General features: G+C 38.7%; 1 protein-coding gene across 5 annotated transcripts in view; it reads right to left on the bottom strand.

The window, feature by feature from the left end:
• Window positions 1-5527: 5527 nt before the first annotated feature.
• Window positions 5528-14091, bottom strand: part of SMAD4 (SMAD family member 4) — a 31705-nt gene continuing 23141 nt past the window's right edge. For 3 of the 5 annotated variants that reach the window (XM_005296871.5, XM_042850672.2, XM_005296872.5), the window contains exons 8-12: window positions 13141-13191; window positions 11970-12153; window positions 10586-10754; window positions 9165-9303; window positions 5528-6910 (exon numbers count right to left, since the gene is read on the bottom strand). In XM_005296871.5, coding sequence (XP_005296928.1) covers window positions 6699-6910; window positions 9165-9303; window positions 10586-10754; window positions 11970-12153; window positions 13141-13191 — 755 coding nt within the window. In that variant the 3' untranslated portion in view covers window positions 5528-6698. Of the gene's footprint in view, window positions 6911-9164; window positions 9304-9798; window positions 9887-10585; window positions 10755-11969; window positions 12154-13140; window positions 13192-14091 lie in introns of all 5 variants that reach the window. The other 2 variants (XR_010602095.1, XR_010602096.1) reach the window with 1 other exon arrangement.

Raw genomic sequence — 14091 nt, 5'->3', positions numbered from 1 at the left:
AGGTTTTGAAAATGCATCTAATCTCTTCTCCATAACAATTACCCTTTTCCATGACTGTCTTTTGCAAGCAAAAGGAAGGTCATCTACCCCAGAATTAGGCATTTAAAAATGATGCCACAACTGAGATGTCCCCTGCACAACTTTTCCATCCCAGGAAATACTCCTATTAAATGTTACATATACATTATGCCCCTTAATTTTCTAGGGATGGAAGTCCTCATGGAGGATACCAAGCCAAAGATGAGGGAGGAATGGCAAGCCAGGAAAGCATTTTACAAAGAGAATAAAAAGAGCACACAGTTTAAAGTTCTTCTCACACACAAAATAATTCAGAAACTGCCATGGTTTTAGATTAAGATTATGGAATTATCCTTGACCTTGTGTGCAGACTCAAGGTACAACGTTAACAAAAAACTATATCAGCAGAATTATAATGATATAATTAAAGGTGTGATTTTATACCAATTTAAACTGGTGCAACTTGTGTACACACTCTAAAACTGGTTTACACTCAATTTACGTATATTCAGCTTGTGTCAAACTTTATAGGCATAATCTAAACCAAAAAAACAAGTTCTAATCCAATATAAGTGTGTCCACACACACAAGAGACCCAGCAGTTTAAGTTAAGTTAAACTGGTCCAACTTCTGTGCTTATACAGGCCCTAGTTGTCCTCATGTACAGACAGTGCCTACCACACTGTGAACCATACTAGAATGCAAATAGTATGAAATAATAGTTCGCAGAAATATATTACTAAACTACATGCACTCCAAGCCAGGATTCTTTAATGTGATGCAGCCTAAAAAGGCTACCTTAACTAAATGGTGCTCTCACTGCTTCAATTTTCAGTATTGACAGCCAATTAAAAAAAAATGCATAGAAGCTGTCCACTGAACAAAATAACGAAGAAGCCAAAGATTTGAATCTTTACCTTTTTTTAAATCAAAACCATACTCTGTTACAGCATTTTCAGGAAAATTAACTACAGTATATTATCCACAAACTGTCTAGCGAAAAATGTACAATAAGCTACAAAGGAACTACTGGGAATTCTGTTGACCATTTATCAAAAAGGCAATGGCTAGACGTATTACTGTTCACTAGGCTTTCGTGCTCAAAAGAAAACTTCCATGGTGCATTTTGGGCTCTGTATGCTTTACAGTAATCAATCCAGTTGTGCCTTGGCTTAGTAGAGCTACCAAACTCATCAAACATGAGGGATAAAGGTACTGGAGCCAGAAAGTACTAGATGAATTCATCAACCTTCAAAATGTTGAGTCCTGTAATTCCAGAGTGATGAAGCACTCTCACATGTGCATAAGGTAACTAGCAGCCAACAGTATCCAACCTCTCAGCATTTTCCAGACTATATTCCTACTGCTAGCAAGGCTCCGCAACTTAAGTTTTCAGACAACTCAAAAGCAGAGTCAAAATCCCTGTGAAACTCAGCAGGAACATGCACAGTAAAAATATTGACAGAATAAAATGGGATATCCCAGATCAGATCTTCAGAAATGTTGGGTAGATAAACTCTGATAGTGTTTGCAAAGTGCTTTGAATAGGTAACACCCTATGAAAGGGCAAAGTATTCTTTCTACAACCTCACTGTCCACCAATCTAGATCTTGGAGCATCTGGGTAGAGGTGTCTCATGGAGAATGTCAGGGAAGGTACCATGTTCAGTGACAATGTGCTGACTGGCTGCATCAGAGGTAGAGGAATCCAGCAGACGGTGCCTCAGAAGAATGCAAAAGTGATCAGATGGCCACCTTGTAAGTCTCTGCCCCTAGAAGAGTGGCAATCTCCTAGAAGAGACCTTAACTGTCACCAGACACAGAAACCACCAGATACATACACCACAGAAACAAGCATGGTCAAACAAAACAACTCTTCTTAGCGACTGTTTTTCTTCAAAGTCTTGTTTATAAAATAAAACATACCCAAATGAATAGAATTCCTTTGGATGTTGAGAGTACTTTACGCCCAAGGTGCTCCCTCTCACTGTGTGAAGGAATAGGAATTATGTAGCACAGGAGAAGGAGTGGAAATTTCTTGACTCCAGTAAACATCTGGATGCCATCTAAAGAAAGAACTATCTTGGGTGTTTTTTTAAGTAATTGTATTACAGTAGCGCCTAGAAGTCCCACTCAGAAAGCGGACCTCACTGTATGTGATACTGTAGAAATGCCAAGTAAGAGACAATTCCATGCCAAAGGGCATGCCATCTAATTTGCCAGGAGAAACAAAGCATTTTCCAAAAAAAGACCACCAGGAAGTACATAAGAACTGAAGGGTTCAAAGATGAGGCAAAGACCCCATTCATACTGGCACTGAAAGTTTTAAAAAATGTCCTGGTAATACAATTTAAATAATATTTGCCTAGCCAGTGTGGACAAAGCATAGATATCTTATAAATTGTTAAGGAAGTACAGTCTTGCAGTTAAAGTAAGAGTACAACTCAGACATAGGTTCAATACCTGCCTCTGCTACAGACTTCCTTGTGACCTCAGACATTTCATCTCTCAGTACCTCATGTCCCAATTTGTAAAAACGGAAATAGTACTTCCCAACCTTAGAGGGGTGTTCAGAGGATAAAGCCACGAGGTAGTGCCATGATGGGGGCCATGCAAGGAGCTAAATGGATAGATCATTCTTAGAAACTTTTTCCAATCAAGTCTAGAAGAATCATTTGAAGCCTAAGCCTAGTAAATGGTTTCGAAGGGTATGTCTACACTATGAGCGAGAGGTGTGATTCTCATGCTCACACACTTGTGCTAGCTCTCATCAAGCTAGTGCGACTCTAAATAGCTGTGTAGCGTGGCAGCAGAAGCATGGTTTGGTCATGCTGAATAAACATGCCTGAAACTGGTGGGTATGTACTCAACACGGCTCAGCTGGGCCTGCACTGCCACTACTTATGCTATCTAATGGCTATACTGCTATTTATACTCACGCTCCCTCAACAGGAGCCAATGTATGTGTACACAAGCAAAGGAATCACACCCCTTGTTCACAGCGCAGACAAAGCCTAAATAGGAGTTCAAAGGAGATTGTGTCCCCAGTTTACACTGGCAAAGAAAATTGTTAAACAGTTTTTTGAACCATTTAAAAATCATTTCATTGGCAGTTTATCTCCAAATCCTCTAACTTTGGCATCCAAATGCCACCATTTTAATGCCAGTGGGAACGAGGCCGAAGTAAACTAAACTTCAATTTTAAGCTTCATGGAGAAGCAGTCCAAATATGGTGGAAATAATCCCAACCATTCTACTTTAAAGGCAATTGAGTGCCAAGCCTTCTAGTATCGGTGCTTTTCTGAAAAGAATTCAGGATAAGAGCCAACAACTGCTGCTCTCCAGCCACCCAGGTCTGAAGGCAGTGCAGAAGGGTGGCAATACTGCGACAACTCCCCCCCCCCCCCCAACTCCCTTTAGGGTCAGGACCCCCAAATTGAGAAACGTTGATCTCCCCCCGCGAAATCTGTATAGTATAGGGTAAAAGGACACAAAAGACAAGATTTCACAGGGGGGAGACCAGATTTCACGGTCCGTGATGTGTTTTTTCATGGCCGTGAATTTGGTAGGGCCCTAGTTATCAGGGGATGCGAGGACCTGACTGTCCTCTCACTATCTGTAGCTCCTGCTCTGAGGCCAGAAGAACGAGGGAGGGAGGGAGGGAGGGATGAGAAGTAATGGGGCATGGCCTCTCCCTACACAGGAGGTGGAGGCATATTTCAGCCTGCTCATCTCTCCAGAGACCGATGTCCATGCACCCCCTTGGGAGGTAGTTCCACCTGCCCATTCAGGCTCTTCCACATGCATGCTGGGAATCATTCCACGACCAGAAGAGTCTGCAGCCTGAGAGTGATTCTAGGGGATTGCAGGGATAGAGGTATGAGGAGAGGGGTGCAGCCCAGCTGTGTGCCCTGTTGAGACTGCCCCTCCCCCCCCGGCACATATTCTGGGCAGAAGATGCTCACTGGCCTAGGAGCTGCAGAGTGCCCCAGCTGGGATGGGCTTCCAGACTCCAGGCATCAACAGAAACACTGCCTTTTAGAAAGAGGAGAGTACACATGGGACATGAATCTCTGAAAGGGAGTTGCAGCCAAAAGAATTTGGGAACTGCTGCTCTAGTCCATCCCCGCTCAAGACTGTTCTTATTTGTTTTAAGTGTCTCCAGGATGAGGCATCCACCCACAGTTTCACTCTCTCACTCACCTGGCAGGAAATTTTTCCTGATTATAAACCTGGAATTTGTACTTTTGGTTAATCCCTTAGTCATCTGAATTTGTTGCTCTAATCTGAATACTCTCCGGTTTGCCTGAATCTGAACACAGTATTTCAGATGCTGTTTACAAGAATTGAAGGGAGAGATCATTGCTCCTGTTTGTGATGCCTCTGAATATACAGCCTAATCTGTTGATTCCTTTCAGGCCACAATAAAGTATTTGATTTGGTTTATTTTAAATCAGGTAGAGGGAATCTTGCAGTACACCATCAAGCTGGCAAAAAGCTTGGGGACTCAAGTATATGCAAAGTTCTGGAGGATTTCTTCAATGTAGCTGTGCAAAGATCAACAATTATAAACTGAAATGAGGAGTGCCTTTACGAGATGCATAATTCTTCACAGGGAAGCCACACGGAATCCACTTCATGCAAACTGCCCCCAACAATTAACTTGTCAAAAATTGGTACATTTTCCAAGTGGTTAGGAACCAAGAATCTGGGATTAAGAGCACAGCAGATAATTCAACAGCCAGATGGATAAGAAGAGCCTGTGGTCAGGCTTCACTAGTTCCACCCACAGGGGGGGGGGGGGGGGGAAATGGTCTCTGGGAGAAAGTTTTGTTTGTTTGTTTTTTGGATGAGTCAGGATCTTTGACTAAGTGGTTAGACACATCCAACCACCTAAGAAAAACACCCCAGCTGTCACTAATTTGGGCAAGTCATTTGACTTGTGTGCTCATCTATAAAATGGGAATGACAACCGCTGACCTCTTTTCTAAAGCAGTGTGAGATCTATGGATGAAAAGGGCTTTATCTAAATGCTATCACAGTCCTCTGCAGATTCTTGATTTGATGCAAGGAATTTGGCAAAAAACAAACCAAAAAACCCTTGAATAATCTGTTTCAAGACTGTTTCTTATTGTGTTACCTGCTGAAACTGTTCTATTAGATTGGCTCAACACAACAATGCAGGCAGACTGAATTAACAGTGTTTGAATGCAGCACTGGATTTGCACTCAGTAGTTCTGGGCCATTTCTTCAAGTTCCAATTCCCTGCACAAATGCCATGCCCAGTCGCTAAGAAACAACTCCTCTTGCTACATCTCAACAAGTACAGAAAAGAAAGAAAAGCTAGAAGAGCCCTCATGAAAAAAATCTAAATTTAGGGTGGAAGTTCCATAAATCTTAATGCTATTGGCTGCTGATGATCTTTCAAGGGAAAGTGACCACTCACTCTAGATTAGTGGACTCAAAGAGAAGAAAAAATATTTAATATAAGCAAACAAAATACAATTGTATAAATTGGGGTTTTCAGAATTTTATTTATACTATTAACTAGAGAGAAAGCATACATATTGTAACTGTCGTACAGTCAATACATTTGCAAGCTTTTCTACTTTAAATTCTCTATACAAAGTCATTGCCAATTGATGAGGTCATTGATGGCATCAGACTTAAAATAACCAAGAGGTATAAAAACAAGTTTGTCATCTTGCCCTGAGTGGAAATGGTGAACAGATACAAAAACTGGATCCTAAATACTGATGTCATAATATACGTGATTTAATGGCATATGCAAGTTATCACTTTTCAAATTAAGTATAAACAATCAAGCTACCCATTTTAGACAAATGCTAAGTCTGACTTTTTTTCCTTTGTATTTAGATCACAGAAGTCAGCAGTAGTTATGAAAATATGTTCCTGCCATTAGGATATTCATTATGTCATTTAATTGGCAATTTTGCAGATTGGATATTTCATGTTATATTTAAACTGAGTGCCAGCACTGAAAGTATCCACTCCTGTTAGTGTTTTAAAAATTGTGTGCCTATATAAATAAAAATCTAAGACATCCTTTTAAAATATAGTAAAGGAAAAGAAACATTTCTTTTTCCAGGCTATTTTGAATTATTACCAACAACATATTCCTCATTTTTGGCAGTTTGTACCCTTCAATCTGGAAAATCACAGCAAGATATTCATCAAGATAAAACAATCTCTGTTGCTAATGATTTGTTCCCTAAAAGAATTAAATGCAAGATTTCAATAACTTTGAAGTTGTTTTAAGGTAAATGTTTATGGTGATTAGAAAGAATTTTCAGATATAAATATATATGTATTCTGCATACAAAAGGGTCTCATGAGGCTTATCAGCAAGTTGCCATAATAGAGCAGATCAAAGTTACCAGTACTGTGTTCAATCCCTTTGAAAGTATCCATATGGGCTTTACTTTAAGCCCTGAGCCACCTGTTGTGACAGTAAAGTTCTGAAAAAGTAACCTGAAATCCAATTTCTGCATGTTCAGTTTCTTTCTGCTAAGAGCAAGAAGGCAAACACATTTTTAAAACCTGGTTTTAAAAGATTAAGCAGAACAAAAGTAAAATATATCTTCAGGTTATAAACAGAATTGTATTTTACAATCCACCATCCCGACAATATAATGGCCCACAGCAGTGCGCAGAGGGATCTCAGTCCAGAGGTTGGGGGTCTGCAATAGGCATGGTATGAAGTACTTCATCTAGAAGCTGGAGGGCCCGGTGTAAATGAATTTCAATCCAACAGGGTGTTTCTTTGATGCTCTGTCTTGGGTAATCAGGTCCCCAACCTTTCACAAAACTCATCCTGAGTATGCATAAGCGGCGAAGATCATCTACACCGATTCCAGCAGCAGCTGACAAACCTAAATAAGAGGTTTTGAGTAAGTGTTCATGTGTATTTAGTTGCCTCAGACATGCCAGTTTTACGCAACACCTAGCCAATTCTACATAGTAACCCGTTTGCTCAGCTGTTCCACCATGCACAGTTCTCCCTCTCCACAAACCATGCCAATCAACATTTATAGATTTGCGCTACAGATACATAGGTTTTCCAACTCTACTTTTTGATTTATGTGACTATGTATCCTTGTAAACCTGTATAAGCGATCAGATACAACCAATTAGCCTGAAAACAGTTATGTGATGCAAGCCAGTCTTAAAAGCCTATTTCAGAAAGTTAAGTACAGTTAGAAATACTTACGTCTGGAATTAAGTGAACAGTAGACTGGTCAGCCTTATGAGAAAGTACTGACAATCCAATATATAGCTGTGCCATCTTGATTCAAAATGGCCCAAAAGACACGAATCCAAATTAAACAAAAAGGACTTCCAATTTTGTATATGTAATTTATCCAGATGAAGCTTCTATGTACAAGCATATGTATGGAGCCAATCTCCGTTTTCCACTTCAACGTGATAACCTAATAGGACTGTACAAATGATGTTGGGAAACCTCCAACATCTATCAGAGGGGTAGCCGTGTTAGTCTGAATCTGTAAAAAGCAACAGAGGGTCCTGTGGCACCTTTAAGACTAACAGAAGTGAAGCTTTCGTGGGTAAGAACCTCACTTCTTCAGATGCAAGTAATGGAAATCTCCAGAGGCAGGTATAAATCAGTATGGAGAGAACGAGGTTAGTTCAATCAAGGAGGGTGAGGTGCTCTGCTAGCAGTTGAGGTGTGAACACCAAGGGAGGAGAAGCTGCTTCTGTAGTTGGATAGCCATTCAGTTTCTCTTGAGAAACTGCTGAGCTCCAGTTCATTTGCAAATTTGACACCATCAGATCAGGATTAAACAAAGACTGTGAATGGCTATCCAACTACAGAAGCAGTTTCTCCTCCCTTGGTGTTCACACCTCAACTGCTAGCAGAGCACCTCACCCTCCTTGATTGAACTAACCTCGTTCTCTCCATACTGATTTATACCTGCCTCTGGAGATTTCCATTACTTGCATCTGAAGAAGTGAGGTTCTTACCCACGAAAGCTTTACTTCTGTTAGTCTTAAAGGTGCCACAGGACCCTCTGTTGCCTCCAACATCTACTGCAGTTTATTTGCTGCTAACATGATTTCTTTAAAATATTTGTAGAGAGGAGCCTAAAGCCATAATTGTCATTTGAAATGTGCTATTAATGAGAACGGTTTGTATTTCCATTTTAAACCTCTATTTCAGTGAATTTAGCGTCGCAATAAACATTTCCCAACAGTGTAAAGCTGGTACAGACTACAGGTTGCCTTCTCAAGGAAGATTTTTTCTGTTTTAAAGCAGACAAAAAATGTACTCCATATTTAAATAAAAACAAACAACAAACACCATACCCAAATTATTCTGTTTATTTTTATATTGTTTTGTTCATGTTTAATGAAACAGAAGAAAAGATGAATATGGCAAGTGATCATTAAATAGGACTGGTGCTTTCTGTTAATATTAACAAGTTATATTATTTTGGCCACAACATTTTCAATGTTCTGTGAAATGGCTTGAAATATCTACTTACCAACAGCAAGACAGAAGCTAGAGAAGACTGATGTGCTTAAGTAAGCGTCCAGCATTTTCAAAAGTCTGGCTACTTATTTAGGTGCCTAAATATGGACTTAGGAGCCTAAATTTTAAAATAAAAATCTTTCCTCTTAGCAAAATTCAGGGCAAGCTCAGTGACAGATCCCAGCACCTTCCTCCAGAACAAGCTTCTTAAATGGCGGTTTCCCCTAGACCTCAGTGATGGGCCCCAGTCTCTCACCCCTTCCCCATTTTTTTTGCAGCTGACTAGTACATTTAGTTCTCTCTGGGAAATTTTTCAAGCTCTGTTTTAGGAGGTGGAGATACAATTTCGTTTCGAGGAAAGTAGTTGTACTGTTTGACCTTTGTGCCTCAGAAGCAGCATACTTTGTCACACTCCTTTTATAGAGACAAATTCTGCAGCCATGTTCACACCCGGAATTCCCACAGACTTCACAATGGGAGCTTCGCGTGCAGAGAAGCTACAGAAATAGGTGCTTTATTTACTTGACAAATAAGAGCAAGTCTGAAGTGTGAATAAGCAGAGAGATAATATGGTCCCCATTCACTCTAGGGTGTTTTTCCTTAAAAAGAGCCAAGAAATTACTTAATGTACTTACTGATAGCTGGGGCTATTCCACCTACTGATCCTGGTCCAGGGATGTTTCCAGCTACTGCTGCAGCCTGGGCAGCGGCTGCAGCTTGTGCAGTGGCAGCCTGTTGCTGCATCTGACGATGACATTGGCGTAAATCAAACACCTTAAAAAAAAAAAAAGTCCTGCATTACATAGATTTATCTTAACCACTGAGGGAAAGAGTTCATAAGAGCCAATGCGATCATTGCTGTTATGTATAAGAGAAATTAAAAATCCTAACACCAGAGTTAGTCTCCCTAGACACAGGCAAGCTTTTACCAACTGATTTTTTATTTCTAGAACACATAGGGGTCAAAAATTCTATCCCTTGTTTTTACAGACTCTAAGATTTGAGCACTAGTAGCTATACAAAAAGCCCAACACATTGAGGCCCTGATTGAATCTGTGTGTGCTAAATAGGCTACTTGTGTGAATCAAATGGCAGGATCAGGGCCTAAGACTGTCACAAATTGACAAAATCCAGGAGAAGGTCATAGCTTAATAGTTAATTTCAAAAAGCGAGGCATATAAATGAAAAATTAGAGATGTGTCCTCCTAAACTTTGAGAGTCCCTGTCTGCTTTTGTCACAGCCTTGTTGAAATATGGCAATTTACTTACGCAGAATACTGACAGCTGGTAGGCCTCAAATTAGAACAGCTAGGTTTCAGTTTGTGGGCACACTGCTTTTTTATGATCAGACAGGGTACTGAAATACACAAGAATTCTGCTCTCAGAGACTGAGGGTTTTTTACAGTGAGCAAAAGAAATCCAGTGCCCTGGGTATGTTGCCCAGCAAAGTAGTTTGGTTTTAAACCTCATTTTACCCTGAGATGCATGTAAAGAAAATGATAATTTTAATGTAGGTTAAATCTGAAATCTGTCAGAAAAAATGTATGATTTTGTATAAAAATTTGTCTTTTGGTGGGTCATTGGTTCAATATTTCCATGCCGATGCTTTTATTAAAAAATTAGCTATTTTTTCAAGATTTTAATATTTACATTTCAAAATATTTTTTTTTCCAAAATGAGAAAAACAATTGGACCATTATAAGCTTGAGTAACCAACTTTTTGTACTAACTCATTTAAACAAAAACTGTTAAAATGCAATACCACTGCTAAGATTGCTTGTGACAGAATTATGAAATGGCTGGTTGCTTCCATAACATCTAAATAAACACTGCCAATTTAAAAAGCCATTCATCAACAATAAAATAAACAAAACTTCATTGGGCACCAGTTAGCCTAATAGAGGCTAAAACAGTTTTTGTTTTAGTGGGAAAAAATAATTTAGGTTATTTGGTTTACATTTCTTTCAACACTTCATAAAACAATTTCTTTGCCAGTTACAAGGAACAAATTCATTTGTTATTTCCTACAATTGTCATCCAGGATATTCAAACCAACCTTTATATATGCACTTGGGTAAATCTTGTGAACTGCATCTCCTGGTGCACGCCCTGCTTCTCTATCCAAGTAGTAACTCTGGACGAAGACTGCATGGTCACTGAGGCACCTAACCCACACGTCGCCTTCACCTTTACATTCCAACTGCACCCCTTTACCTATGTGCAACCTTAAAAAGGGAAAAAGGTCCAATGTACTTATGTTGACAAGCTACACATTAGAACCTTGTTAAATGAACCATACACAAATCTTAAGAGTTCTCAGCAGTCCACTACACCATAATCTAAATTCTAGGCTGCAAAATAGTTTACCTAGAAGGTGAATAATTTACTATTTTTCAAAGAATTGGGATTGTTGAAGTCTTAGCAGCAGCAGTTTACTGCAAGCTATGCAACAAAACATGAAGGTATATCACTGTATAATGAGCACACTGCATTGTACATGTAACATTAACTTTATGGGAGTAGCAGCATGGATAGGCAATGTAGGTCAAGGAACATTTAAAGTAATTGGAGACATAGATCCTGCATTCCAAAACTGTATCTGAGCAAACACAACACTTGGGCCTACTATTTCAGCAGAATAAGAATCCACACTGACAAGTGTCCTAAATTGTTTGCAGCATTGCTGTAGCCGTGCTGTATTAAAACATGAGAGAAACAAAATGAGTGAGGTAGAATCTTTTCCTGGCCCACCTTCTGTTGGTGAAAGAGACCACACAGAGCTCTTCTAAAGTCATCCAAGTGTACAGTCCTGCATTAGAGAATAGCCTTCTATACATCTTTTAAAGCAATGCTCCAAAACAGCAACATGACCTCTTTGTGATGTCACAAACATGCACCATATTTTAAGATAATTAACTATTACCACTTGGAATTATTTTAGTCCTGTTGTATTCCTGTTTGTTTCGTGGGAAAAGGAGTTTAATCACTATCAAAAGAGTTCCTGAGGTCCTTTTTCTGCTCCTTTACCAAAACTTAAGTGTGAGGTGAGAATGAAAAATTTGCCTATGATGTTCTAAAGAACCTGTGTGCTTCACTTAGTCTAATCTTTGCCCTTACCCTCAATAAATTAAATTTTCTCTCCCCAAGCACAAGGACACAAACTGTTCTTAAAATTATGACAACTTTCAAACACAATTATATAAACCAACAATATGCCACATCAAGGGGCATACTCCTAGGCCACTGATGCACTGCTCAGACGCATGAACATACCTGAAATGTGAACCCAAAGGCCCAGGAAAATACATGCTGTAGTAGCTTATTAATCAGAATGTACATAACGGCACTTATACCTTCAAAAGAAAGGTATATACCAAAAGCTTGAACAATAAATATAAAATACAACCAAAGTCTGGTGTTCCAGAAGACATACAAAATACCTTGCTCTTTCAATGGCTTCTGTTCTGTGTACATTAGAAAGCTGGCCCAGGCAAAAGCGGTCTCCTCCAGAAGGGTCTACATATCCATCAACAGTAACAACTGGACAACTTGAAGGGACTTTAAATGTCTCCCCAACCTGCACATCCATTTCAAAGTAAGCAATTGAACACCAGTACTCCGGAGCTAGAAAAGAAGACAAAGAACTGACTGAAATGTGCCAGTAAAAATCCAGCAAAACCCTGAGACACAAGGGTTTAGGACTTTTGCCATTAGTACTTGGAATTTAATTTTCAACAGTGCGTGCATGTATTTTTTATATATCTGTAAGAAGTCAGTAGTGAGCTTAAATGAGCACAAATTGCCTCCGCTTTCAAATTTTTATGTAGCATTTACTAGTAAAGGTTTTGCACATTAGAGATGGAACAGAACACCTGGGCAGGAATGAGGTCATGGTAACTTAAGCTTGCAATTGCACTTAATTATTCTAACTGCACATCAGTATCAATGAATTTGCATATTAATTATACTTTTTATATACAGCTAGATAATTTCCTAAAAATCAACCTGTACCAAGACAGAATCACTGCAAATACTAGGAGAAATACTGTTTTTACCATAATAGGACAGACACAAAGGTTTCCAGTTTTTACAAAAACCCTTAAGGAAAAAGTATTTCAGACTTATGTTTATGAAACAATACTTAATTATGAAGAGTGTAGATTATATAAAAATTCATATTTTTATAATTAACATTGCTGTCTTATCACCAGTTAAATTCAGCTTTCAATCATTGCCAGTTTTCCTTTCAGTGGTAGAGGCCAATGAATAAAAAAAATAAATTACTGTTTAAATCATACAAATGACGTAACCTGTGTGATGGAACAAACTGTATTATTGTAACGTTAGCATACAACCTTGCATCTGCAAGTTGGCTAGTTTTCTAGGTTTCACACCAAAACTGTACCTGCTTAGATTCCACCAATTGCTTAAACTTAGAAAAATTAAAAAGAGAAAAAAATGATTTTTATATCTCAAAATGTATTATTTTTTCCTAACATATGCTTGGCACAGCTTTTGAAGGAGGTGATACACGGCGTTGGATCAGGCCCATATGGAATAAATTTAATTTTCCATTATACTTTGAACAACTCTTCAGAAGCATGCACTTACCAGGATGATTTGATATAGGAGGCTGGAATGCAAGTTCATTGTGAACTGGCCCTTTAAAAAAAAAAAAAAAAATGAAGTTTATTTTACATGAAAATACAGATTTCTGGATTTCTGAGTATTTTGTTTTGGTAGAGTCCACAATGTGCTAGGCACTTTCCAAACAGAGAAGAAGGTATGGTCCTAGTCCTGACAAGTTCATTCTAAAAACAGAGGTCAGCAGAGAGCTTAGTCTTGGCAAAGCATAGTTAACTTAATAATTTGTTTTAATTTTTATTATAAATTAGCTATGCTCCTCATAGGCAGCACAGCAGAAGTACATTTTTAGAAGGGATTAAATGTGCCGTCTTACAGATGAGTTTGGGATATGCATCGTGGACAAAGGCACAATGGCTTCTGGGAGAAGATGACAAAGTTGGTAGATGTCAATGGATGAGGTTGCCCAAAGTGAGAGGAGCAGGAGGCCAAGGAGAGAGCCCAGGAGTACCACCATTTTTAGAAAAGTCAAAGTATTAAATTAGAAAGCCAAGTAAATATTGAAAACATTTATGAGTAACTTGAGCACCCGAAATATTTTTGAACTCCAGTACTTCAGATAAATAAGATGGAGAATGAGTGGGAACCAGGTAGAAGGGAGTAATATAAAACTTAATAACAGAGTCTAAAATATGTTTTGTTGATACAGGAAAACTGCCAAAGTCATTTATTGCAATAATTGATTTTATCTCCCCCTCAGGAATAAAGTGCAGAGCATAACCACTGCAAATAGAATAATTTATAAATACAATAATAAAAAATCCAGAATGATCCCAGTGTTTAGAGATTACTGAATTCCATAATAAAGAAGGACAGGCAAAATTAATTTTAATTTTTGTTCTTTTCTTACCACACTCCTTGCTCTTAGATAAACTATCTATCTGCTATACTTTTAGGTTCCACTGATCTCATTCAAAC

This window comes from Chrysemys picta, chromosome 6 (assembly GCF_011386835.1).
Source record: "Chrysemys picta bellii isolate R12L10 chromosome 6, ASM1138683v2, whole genome shotgun sequence".
NCBI classification, from domain to species: domain Eukaryota; kingdom Metazoa; phylum Chordata; order Testudines; family Emydidae; genus Chrysemys; species Chrysemys picta.
The sequence above is the reverse complement of the archived record's forward strand: the minus strand, read 5'-3'. Positions and strand labels throughout refer to the sequence as shown.